Source organism: Numida meleagris, chromosome 1 (genome assembly GCF_002078875.1).
Source record: "Numida meleagris isolate 19003 breed g44 Domestic line chromosome 1, NumMel1.0, whole genome shotgun sequence".
NCBI lineage: Eukaryota > Metazoa > Chordata > Aves > Galliformes > Numididae > Numida > Numida meleagris.
In genome coordinates, this window is record NC_034409.1 from 36,415,227 (window position 1) to 36,427,502 (window position 12,276).

General features: G+C 40.4%; 1 protein-coding gene across 3 annotated transcripts in view; it reads right to left on the minus strand.

Annotated features, from left to right (window-relative positions):
* The window catches only part of PTPRR (protein tyrosine phosphatase, receptor type R), a 145,194-nt gene that overhangs the window by 66,715 nt on the left and 66,203 nt on the right, over window positions 1–12,276 (minus strand). Inside the window, exons 1-3 of one of the 3 annotated variants that reach the window (XM_021385168.1) lie at window positions 11,720–11,815; window positions 4,456–4,569; window positions 1,856–2,011 (exon numbers count right to left, since the gene is read on the minus strand). In XM_021385168.1, the coding sequence (XP_021240843.1) occupies window positions 1,856–2,011; window positions 4,456–4,560 (261 nt within the window). In that variant the 5' untranslated portion in view covers window positions 4,561–4,569; window positions 11,720–11,815. Of the gene's footprint in view, window positions 1–1,855; window positions 2,012–4,455; window positions 4,570–8,022; window positions 8,042–11,719; window positions 11,816–12,276 lie in introns of those variants that run through there. The other 2 variants (XM_021385169.1, XM_021385167.1) reach the window with 2 other exon arrangements.

Consider the following 12,276-nt stretch of genomic DNA (forward strand, 5'->3'; position numbering starts at 1 on the left):
TCACTCATGATTTAGTTACGGCTGATAGCTGAGCGAAAAGTAAATAAATGGTTAGTAGTTGAGCTGAGTAGTTGATTAGTTGCCTTTGAGCTGCTGCTTTCTGTTGAGTCTTACATGTGCAAACAGATTATCAAGGTTGAAAAGGAAAAATAATATAAACGATAGCATAAAACTGCAAGATTTTTTCAGGAATAGATTTTAGCAGTATAATCTGCATGCAACTGAAATATTAAAATAACCTTTTGTTTCTCCAACAGTATTAGAATGAGGGAAAGAGGTAGAGTCTGCACAACTTTCATTCTAATAATCCTTTTCTAGAGGATTCTCTCTGGTTTTCTACACTTTTTTTCAGAGATAAATTTCAAATACTTGAGCACCCTAGACTAACGTCTAACATAGATGGGATCTTGATTTCAGCACTGTTTTTCTTTTTCCAGTATCTTTTCATAGCTTGATGACATTTCTCCATTCATCTATTATTCATATATGTTCTTGTCCCACATCTACCTGAAGTGTTATTTGTAACTGAAGTACTTGGAACAGATAATTGCATTTATCACAGCCATCACACTCACATATTTCAGTAGCAAAAGATACTGTAACCTAAAGTAAGCTTAGCCTGGATTGCAAATGGGTGATAAAAAGACCTGATTTGACTGTTGGACAACTTCACTTGGCTTTTTTTAATTAGAACAGCTAAAAGAATGAGAACTGAGAATGAGAAAATGAGAACTGTCTAATTTTCATAGTGGCAGGTTGCTATAGGTCATGTAAAATTGCACTAAACTGACACTGGTTTTAGATTGTCTTTTTTATACTGAAAACATCTTCAAGATTCTTAAACAGGGTTAGAACCCCTAAAATGAATACAATCATTTCCAAACAGTAGAAAAACAGGTGAACATAACAGCTAGTACTAGCTCAGCATTGGCTCAATTATAGGTTTAGATTTAGAAAAACATGAGCTCACAGAATCTCAGGGGTTGGAAGGGACCTCAAGAGATCATCAAGTCCAACTCCCCTGCTAAAGCAGGTACCCTACAATAGGTTGCACAAGAAAGTGTCCGGGCAGGTCTTGGATATCTCCATGGAAGGAGACTCCACAGCCTCTATGGGCAACCGGTTCCAGTACGCTGTCACCCAAACTGTACAGAAGTTCTTCTGCATGTTTGTAAGGAACTTCCTATGTTCAAGTTTTAGGCCATTACTCCTCGCAATACTGCACACACCACTAAGAAGAACCTGGCCTCATCCATTTGTCTCCCATCTCCTTTTAGATATTTATTAACATTTATCAGATCCCCCCCTCAGTCTTCTTTTCCCGAGTCTGAACAGACCCAGGTTACTCAGCCTTTCCTCATACAGCAGATGCTCCAGACACTTTATCATCTTTTTGGCCCTCTGTGGGACTCTTTCTAGGAGATCCCTGTCTTTTTTGACCTGGGGAGCCCAGAACTGGACTCAATAGGCTATATGTGGTCTCACCAGAGCAGAGCAAAGAGGGAGTATCACCTCCTTTGACTTGCTGGCCACACTTTTTAATGAATCCCAGGATACCATTTGCCTTCTTGGCCACAAGGGCACACTGCTGGATCATGGCTAACCTGCTGTCCACCAGGACCCTCAAGTCGTTCTCCATAGACCCTGGGACCTGGATTCTAATGCTTAAAGAGCCTTACAAAACAATATTAAAGTAACTTAACAGAGCTAGCTGTGTAATTCCTGTACAGCAGTAATGCCATCTTAGTTGATACGTTCCCAGCCTCATTCATGAGAACCTCAGCCTGAGAACTACTGTAGCCGTGAGATCTGCCAAATCTGTAACAAACTACAGGTTAGAAAGGTGACAACCAACCTCGGGGGAGACCTCTGTTATTCCAAACTGTGATAAACTCTGATGCAAAATGTTGATATTAAGTGAACGCAGAACTTCTTCAGATGGGAGTGCATCAGAAATTCCTGGCTTTCTGTTCAAGGGAGACACGAACAGTTCCACACAGTTCTTCTTGCCCTAGGAAAATAATAATGATAATTATTACAATAAAAAAATAAGTAGAATCACAGGAAGGGTCTGAGACTAGAAAATCTATAGACAGAAGAGATTATAACTATATCTCCAGAAATGAAAGCATGGAACAGAAAGTCTGCAACCAGCTCTGTGAGGAGAGCATACACATTTCATGGCTCCTTAAATTCCAGCTGACTGTGCAGGAAAATGCAAATTCCATATGTGACCAGACATGCTTTGTCTCATTTACTGTTGACAAGGCCTAAGTACCACCGAAAAAGACAGTTCAATGAAACATGAGGGGAGCCACGGATGGGAACAAGGGCAAAAAGCCAGGAAGTATTTTAACTGATGGTTATGATCCTAGCTGATGTGCATCCCTGTTTTGGGTGCTAGGCCTTAAACAGGAATGCGTAGTATACAGCTGTAGTATTTTGGCACTGCATTCTAATCCCATGTCAACACGTTGTGAACACACACTACCACAAACTACAATGTATTTTCAGCAGACCGCAGTGTAACTCCCTAAGAGAGCACAGTGAAATGAAAGGATACCTAAAAAGTAGGCTGAGCATGCCAGCTTCTCCCCTGTCTTAATTCCTGCCCTGATTTTGTTGTTACAGTTCTGGTAGCACAAGTGGTGCTGTGTTAGACATATCAGCGATGATGACTGTAGCAGGGCAGCAAAAGGAGAGACTGCCAAAGAGTCCTTCTGCTTGGTTGTGATGGACTGAGACCAGCACTGATGTCCACAAAGGGTGAGTGAACCCAACTTGAGAGCTTACCTCACTTTAGTCATCTAAATCACCTCCAAATTCAGTGCAGACAGACTGGCATCTCCAGTGAATGACTGAATCCATCCTAAAATAACCGGGATCTCAATGCTTCTTCAACCACTCTTCTCCACACTGCCTTTAGAGGAAGCCTACATGAGCAGCTCAAACTCAACTGAGTGAAGCGAGATGAATTTTGATGTGCCCAGCTTGCTTGCCAGCACTCTGCATGAAAAGATCTGGCTCATGGTAGAAGAACAGGAAGCGAGAATAGTGCCTCCTAAGCTGTATTTTTATCACTCGTGAATTTTGACTTTCTGTCCGTGATTTTAAGAGCAAATGTGGCAAAAGATTGTGTTCTTCTTACATCACTAACAGACAGAGTAACTCATAGCAGCTTTTTACATATGTTGAGAAGACTAATTAATACTAAAAAATGTATTCTGAGCTCTATACAGGTTCAAAATAGGATTACCTCTTCCCTTAGATCACAAATGAGAAAAAGTATCAGCCAGCAGGAAAATGAATAGCACCTTTCTTTTGCTCAGTTAAATAATTTCCACAGAGCATAGTAAGAAGGCAACTAAGGGAGTGGGTGTGTTGAAACATGCACCTCAAACTCTGCAACACTTCTTATTTAATTTTGTTTTTCTCTGAATATGTCTTTCATTTGAGTTAATACAGGGGACAAAGGAGAATCAGCGTCACTTATCAGGAATGAGTGGCATCCTGGTGAACATGAAAAGAGCTGCACTGCATTCCTGTTCATCTTTTCTGCTATACATCTTGTGTGATCCTTTCTCCCAGAGACATTATTTGAAGGAGTTTTATAGCCCTTTTTGATGTACACAATCCTATCAAACTATCAAGGCAGGCAATACTTTTATGCTGAACCTGTCAGCTTTCTTCCCTAATATTCAACTTGCAGGTAGAATAAAATAACTCTTTTTTTTTCCCCAGTGCAACATGAATTGAATGCTAGCAATACACACGTGATGTCGGCTTTTCTTTGTTTGTAGCGTGGCTTAACTCTCAGAAAAAAAAAAAAAGACAAAAGCATTAAGAATGTATGCTCTTAAGCATCCACAGAAAAACATACAGTGCAAGTTGTTTTTAAAAACAAGTCTTCACTGCTGGAAGGAAATTTCTTATCAACTTCTGCAAAAATGATATGTTAGCATTAACTGAGTATAGGCTGTTATAGCTAAGTAGCAAGTAATGAATATTAACATAGAGGGGACATTCAATTTACTAATGGACAGTCTGATGGTAAACTGTGAGGATGCCTTCAAAAGGCAGAAGCATGTGTATTTTTTGAGCAAGATTCAGCCTCTGAGAAACAAAAGTGGCTTTTGGTGAATGAGATGTAGAACTGCACTGGAATGCAAACTAAGGGATAAGAAAACTGCTTATGAATGAGACACAAAAGAGATTTATCTGACTTCATTTTCTCTAGACTGTCACTGAGAATGGTTTCCTTTCAAAAGAAAATTTAAGTCATTTTGTAATGGAGATCTATTTTTCTGCAGTGCACTTCTGGAAAAAAAAACCAAAACTATCAGAAGTGTTTTTCTGTCCTATTTTATTGAAGTTCTCCATAATGTCAGGATAATAAATAAGAGAACTCTAAATCACCAGGTAAATTTTAATCATACCTGGCCTTTTGGTACTTACAATGAGTCTGTTGATGTGAACTTGCTGAGGTAGCAGTCCCAGTGCTGCAGCCACTCCTTGGCGAAATATCCGAAGCAACGTGATATTCAGCTTGTTTATGTCCATTTGCAGTGTCTGAAAAACAAAAACAGTTCAAATGAACTCCTTGCTCAACACACTCAGTTCTCAACATATCAGATCTCTTGGATGCTTGCTAATTGCTTCCCCCCCACCGCCCCCAAATGAAAATCAGTGCAATCTACTTGCATTGGAATAAAGAACAAGTCTAAAGGAAAATGTAAGCTTCTTAAACTCTGCTTTTTGTGAAGTACTGCCTTTTCTCAACAACATTCAGAATAGATTCCAGGCTGTTTTGGCTAAATTTCTCAGCCAAGTTATAGTGCTCAAGATAACACAATTACTGCACTGGAAATGAAAGGCACTGAACAACAATCCATGTTTGCAGAACAAGATGCTGGATTTGCACAATGAAGATCTGCTTTGAATATTTTTAAGAGTTTCTCCCTGCAGGAGAAGAACAGGTCATACTTAAAGAAGTTCCTTTTTTTAAAAAAAATTTTGATTAGCAATTTCTGAGATCAAACAAACAAAATGAAAACATTCTGGATACATTCCACATGCTTGAATTTCCCAAACTTCATCACCTCAGGCAGAGCAGGCTATTAATTCTTAGCTGAGATGAACCAAGACAGTGAGACACTCCCCGTGTCAGAACAATACAAAATTTAAATACTTCTTCAGGTTCACATCCTTCCTGTGAAGTCGATGGAATTTTACCCAGGAAATAAGTAAGCTTCAAGTCTCTTTCCCAGAAAACCCAGATATATCTCTGCAGATGCGTGGTGGCCAGCACTCCCATGTGGCACTCTGGGGGGACCCTTTCTTGGCTTCCATGTCCCACTTGTGGACAATACACAGTGGAAATGGGAGGGAAGGAAGTATATTGGATGGTCTCAAGTGGCCCACAGCATTTCTGGCAGGGCGCTTGCTGAGGAACTTATCAGGTTCTGACTGAGCCAGCTGACCTGAGCTGAAAAAGATTTTTTATTTTTAACTTTCTAGTTAAAGGCATAGGGCAGCTTACTGCTCTGAGGAGCCAAGCAAGGATTTTTCCTTCCTAACCAGAGTGGCAAAAAGAGAATTAAATATCCGTAGGTCGGACATCACATCATGAACGTGGTTATGGGCAGAAAGAAATGTCACTTCTCTCAAAAATAAAAAAAGCACCATGCGTTTTGACTGCTGTTATTTGAGTGTTTATAAATTATAATGTAGAACTGGAAATAATTTGCTTTCCTCTTCCACTATCAGTTTGATCCGTCCATCAGTATTGTTTCTCATTTTATTCTCTTTTTTTCCTCACTTTCTTACACTAATGGGATTGTCAGGTCTTGATGCATCAACTAAGATCTGCTCTCAACCTACACGTGAGCTTTAATTCAACTGGAAGTATAATAGGAGTCCTCAATTTCAGTGACCCTTTATAACCTGGCATTTTCAAAACACCAAGTCTTCTCTTGTTTCTTACTGAATTAGACATTTTGAATGGTTACAAAACTGATCCAGCTTTGTCATTGAAACAGAGGAACGTCTTGAGGGTGGAGACAGATCTTCAACAGGTCTGAGCACTGCTCCTGCTACTGGGAGCTGTGAAGCTGTCCCCACGTGGAAAGCCAACAGCCCAAGGGATTTGGGTGAGAAGGGAGCTGCTGCTGAGACAGGAAGGCTGTTGTGAGGGTCCCTAGACATCCCTCAGGATGGAATAAAGAGCAAGAAATTGCTTGTCTGAGTCAATGACCCTGTGTTACAGGGGTGATGCTTCCTGTTGTTACTGAGCAAAGCTAGCAGGCATAAAATCAAACACATTTACTTAAGTATATATAGGCATCAGATCCTGTTAACAGAGATGCTGTTATATAGCATGTTAGGAGCTCACTGACAAAGAGACAGAAATGAAACATCTAGAAAAATATCCAGCTTTAGATGAAATACAAGATTTTAAAGAAGTTGTAAGAAGGTAACATTCACCTAATAAATTTAACACACTAGGACTGTGGTCCATCTTATCCAGCAACAATAAAATGTGGAACTCCATTATCTTCAGGAGAGTCCCATTTGCTTCTACCAGGCCTGAATTTGATGCATCATGTCCTATGACAAATAGCCATAAAAGGCTGCACAGTCCACGTGTCTCTGTACGACTACATCTATACTATCCTTAATGTTTCAGAGAAGCCTGAAGAGCACAGCATTGCATTACTCCAGATTCAGCCTGCTTAGAAAGCTCCCCTTGCCCTGCAGCTGGAGACTTCAGGACCCTCTCAGGACACTTCCCAGAGCATCTTATTTTCTGTGGTTGCCCACACTGTGACCTGGCAGGATGGCTGAAGGTTGCATGGAGAACTAATGGCTGTCCACACACTGAGTACAAGCCCTTTGGATGGGCCCCAAAGCCCAGCGCACACTTGGGTGCTGCCCAGGCAGGGTGCCAGCTGCATTACAGCTCCACAGCAGCTTGCAAGCGTTGGGAATAAATTTATCCTTAAGTCTCATCTCAGCATGCTTCTTATGCAGCAATAAAGATTATTACCATTCATAAAAAAAAACAAACAACAAAAAACCAACCAAGAAGTAAATTGGGAAGAAAACACTTTTTTTAATGAGAGTCTTTCATAGAATCATAGAATCATAGAGTCTTTCCTTGCTATCTGTCAAAGGAATTGTATTCTTAATTGCTGATGCTGCTGTGAAGCTGAATTTCTTGGCAATGACAGTGAAAAGTAGGTAAGAGGAACACAGACTTCCCTTTTCCACATCAGGCAGCACATGGGAGTGCATTTGTCTCTTTTTATCAGGAGAAGGCATAGCAATCCAGAATATGCTGCTTTGGGAATGGGATTTATAACTGAATCAGAGAAAAACAGCTTCTAGAAATGCGAGATGGGACCATGTGAGCTTACAGCAAGCAGCATATCAGTGCTCTGTGCTCTTATCCTCTTGTTTATATTGGAGTCTTAAAAACAGAGCAGGAACGGACCAGACAGGAGACACAACAAATTCAGCATCCTTAGGCCAACTCTGGATGCCAATGAAAAATGACAGGAACAAGGCAGGAATATACTCTTTTCAGGTTACAAGAAAAAGAAAAAGAGGGAAAAAAGAAAAGACACATGTCTTACCTATTTCCATCAGTAAAAAATTTCTAAAATGTTATTAAGATGTTTTGTTCCAGCACAAATTCTGTGACAAAAAAACCAATATCACTGCGCCATTCTGATGGCATATCCTATGTTAACCACAGCCCATAAAGACGAGATTAGGATTGAAAATTGATACTTGATCAACTGCAAAAGCAGCAAAGCCTGTACAATAGACAAACAATACAAACTGCTATTAAGAGAATCACTCCTAGAATGGAAACATGCCTGACCATGTACAGATTATAACTGCACAATCAGAACCATTATATATTCCAGTACTGCCTGCAATAACGTGAAATTAACCGCTGTGAAGTAAATGCATAGCAGTAAATAAAGCATTAGTACAGCTACACAAAGCATGCCTTACTGTGGAACTCCAGTCGCTCCTTTTGCTTTGGAGAAGCAAGGGCTGAACATCCCAGTCAGGCAGCACCAATCATTTAGCCCCACTCCACCACAGTGTTTACCACCTCTTACAGCCCGCTCCCCAAGGAGCTCACACTTTTGGGTCTGCTGCCTCTGGTGGCAGGAGTGACTTGCAGAGCCAAAAGGCAGACACACCAGAGGACTCAGGTCCCCCAGCAATTACTGATCTGGATATTGTAACTGTAGCAACAGTTTCTAGGCGTATCTGATCCAAGCAAAACAGGTACCTGAAAGGGAAAGAGATTTCTGCTTGTAGTGGAAAAGAGCCCTGGGAGGGATATGAGTGGTTGAAGGGGGCTAGGGAAAAAAATATTAGGGTTAGGTGGGCTAAGGTTAGGGCTAGAGTTAGAAAGAGAATTTCAGAAAAGAAAACACAGCACAGAAAAACACCAAAGACCATCCATAACCAAGATACTATAGGGACTTTTTGATGTTAAAGCAAAAAGATATCATGAAAGGGACCAATGTATAACTCAGATACTTAAATAATATTTTTGTCTACTATTACAATAGTAATGTAGAGATGCTTTCCTCTCTTACTTCTCATCAGTGATGTTTTTTTTCCTGCAGTGACCCTCAAAACCACCATTCCTTTCCATATATTGGCTACTACAGTTCAAAATCCTCCTGACCCCTCCACTACAGGTGTTTTCTCAAACCTCCAGCAAACCCGAATGCATGGGAATAAACAACAGTTGAGGAGGAAGGAGCTGAATGCTTAAGTCTTCCAAATACTTTTTTAAACTTCTCTCATAAAACAAACCAGCAAATTTTACATCCTAGGAATTTTTAAAGTATTCTTGTCTTATGACACTCATTTGACTCAAGGGTAGGGATGCAAAAGCATCCTCTCCAGTAATTACTGTCCTGTTCTGGTGGCTTGTACATGGAGAAGGGGATGAGTGCCACATAGAAATGCAGAAGATGGGCAGGTAATTGTGAGGACCTGTCTAGTTTTAAGAAAGTGTAATTGTGCCAGGAGAAGTTCAGGCTGAATATTAAAAAAAAAAAACAACAAAAGAAAACAACCAAACATCTTCTCAGAAGGAGTGGTGAGGTATTGGAATAGGCTGCCCAGGGAGATGGTGGAGTCACTGTCCCTGAAGGTGTTCAAGAAATGTACAGCTGTGGCACTGAGGGACATGGTTTAGTGGTATGGTAATGATGAACTGATGGTTGGACTAGATGACATTGGTCTCTTCCAACCTTAATGATTCGATGAACTTCTGTGAACTTCTATGCAGGCCAGCATCACACAACCAGAGCAAAGCACACTGCCAACACAAGCCTCCAAAGACACTTTGCCTTAAGCCAGACCTGTGGCCAAGGTGGCTTTCCCTTCTCTCCCATTTACCATTCTCTCTGCATCATTATTTTCACCAAGAGGAGAAACCTGCCTTTTTATGAAATCCACATTGCATTCTGAATTATGCCTGTAAAGTAAGATAAAATTGTTGAGAAACAGTTTTCCTGCAGTTTGTATAAATTCTCCCAAGAATAAAATCAATCATTTTTGGTGATTAATTAAAGGACTTTCATGTTTCTTATGTATTAGCAGTTGCCTGTGGTGATCTACTTAAATTTTCATACATTATGTATTTTTGCTGCAACACAATGTGAATACAAATACTGGGAGATTTAAGTATTTCCAAGGTGAAAGAACAGTTACTGAAATAGTGTGTGGGGGAGCCTTCACTATTCTACAACAGCGCCGTGAAAATCACCTGAAACAGTGGAAAAACTGCAGACGTGTTTGAACTTACAAAAACCAGTGCAGAGCATTGATAAACGCTCTACAAATCTCTCTCTTGCTCTGCCAGGTCTCTATCCTGACCTGGAACACACTACTGGGTAAGTCAGGCAGTTTCTGATGAGGAGACAGCAAGGCTGCAGAATATGCTGAAAAGCCAAAAAATCCCAAATTTCACACATAAGCTGCAAAAATTTAAGTGTCCTTGTCCAAAAAGCATTTGGGTGATGAGAAAAAGAATCCTAAATTGGTTCCATATAAATGCAAGTAAAAGTGGTAGGAACGGGATACTTTGATTGCTTCAGTCCTGATTACTTCAGGAAGTTCTGTATATTTGGATGCTGCATTTCAAGATGTGACACTGCACAGTTTCACTCACTTTTTTTTTTTAAGAAAAAAACAAACCACAGAAGATTTTATGGAAAATCCTTTTTTCAAAATAAGCATAATATTTCTCAGATTCATGCATTTCCTATACAGCCTTAAAGAACATCTTTGGCTCTTGATTAATTTTTCATGAAAGTAGATACATTTAAATTTTTTTTGCACATTATGAGCTCTCTGAAAGAAATCATAGACAGAAGAAATGCTTGCTGGAAATGTGGGGGTAATCTAATCAGTTAACAACGATATGGTCTCTCCTCAGGGTGATTTTCAAGCACATGTGCATTAAAATATGAGAAAATCAGAATTTATTTATTTCATGTACTGCAATTAATCCATAGAACTTTTTACCACAGGAATTTGCTGAGGCCAAAAACTGAACAAGAGGCAGAAAAAGAACAGCATGTTTAGATAGATGTGAAAGTCATCACTGTGACAGAAAACATAGACACTACAAAATTATGATACAGTTGAAGCCACACCTTTAACAAACAGAAACCAGAATGAATCCTAATTAAATGAATCATAATTTAATTAGTGAATTCATCATCCCTGAAGGGGTTCAAGAACTGTGTAGATGTGGCACTGAAGAACATGGTTCAGTGGCATAGTGAGGATAGGTTGGCGGTTGGACTAGATAATCTTAGTGGTCTTTCCAACCTTAGTGATTCTACAACAGGATGAGACCTCCAGTCTGCTCTCAGAAGGGACTGCACCAGGGGCTGATGCGAGGCCAGAGCACTCCACTGGCAAAGTGACTGGAGGTGGGTGGGCAATGTGGCAGAGTTGGTTCATCTCAGCTAGGGCACAAATTTACACTTTTCACAGGAAGGAGAACCAGTTTCTCAAAAGAGATCAGCTGATTTTATGCTGATCTGACCAGTTCTGTAGGAAGCACCAAAACAAGAGCTAAAAGGTTTCCATCTGTGATGTCTGGATTCCATCCAGCATTCCCTCACTGAGATTTTACATGCGTTGGGCAGTGAGTCAGCTATAGAAAGACTCTGTGACCTTCATGGATGATTAAAGTGTATGAGAATCCATTCAGCCTATTAAGAATAAGGTTTGTTAATGCCTTTCTTCATGAGGTACACTTTGATTTCTAACAGTCCTGTGTTCTGCATTAATGTCTGGGCTCACAGTCTCCTAGCTAGGAAAAAGGGTCAGCTATTTCAGTGTCATTTGATGCCATTGTGCCACAAGATAATGTGGATACATTGATCAGATCTGATGTTAAGACATAGAATGGTCTTGTATCTTTCTTCTGATAGCAATCTCAGAAGGTAGGTTATTTCATTTTCCTGAAATCTGAGTCATGAATACCATTACTCTACCACAATCTGATATAGTTAGCAGAGCGACAAACTGAGGGAGCAATTTAGGTTGATATAATGCAATGGAAAGCACAGCAACAACAGCAGAGTAGCAAAGTCCCAGACTACAGCGAGGACTTGCTCAAATACAACAGCCGTAGGCACAGAAACAAAGGAAAGACCCTACATACCTTCAGAAGACATCAAGTAGACCAAGATCTCCAGCAAGACACTCTCACCTCCACTGCCAACCCTTAAATGAGGTCTGGGAAGCGGTGGATCCTGGCTCCACCCCTTCTGGTCACTCAGGGGCACTGCAAGCACCTGAGCTCCCCTAGGCTGGCCCTGCCTTCCCACCAGCTGCTCAGTCACTGGTTCAAGCAGTGACAGCATTTCCACTACAGCTGTACTCAGTGCTCACTGCATTCACTTCATCTTTACCTGTAACCCTTTCCTGTGGCATCATTAATGCACTAATCATTCATTATATATTTGGAGGACAGAAAGTATGTATGGTGTCTCACCAGCAGCCAGAGTACTACAGGTTGTATGAGATTACCATCCATAGCTCTTATAATAATTTTATCCACAGTACAGTATAAACATATTCATAGTCCAGTAAAGTTACAGGATATTTTCTGAGTCAGGGAGTTCTAGAATCCCATATCCTAAATATTCAGTGAAATGCATACTTGTCATTGCTGAAAGAGTGTGAGAGAAGGGAAGGCTGTAGTATCAGGGGACACAA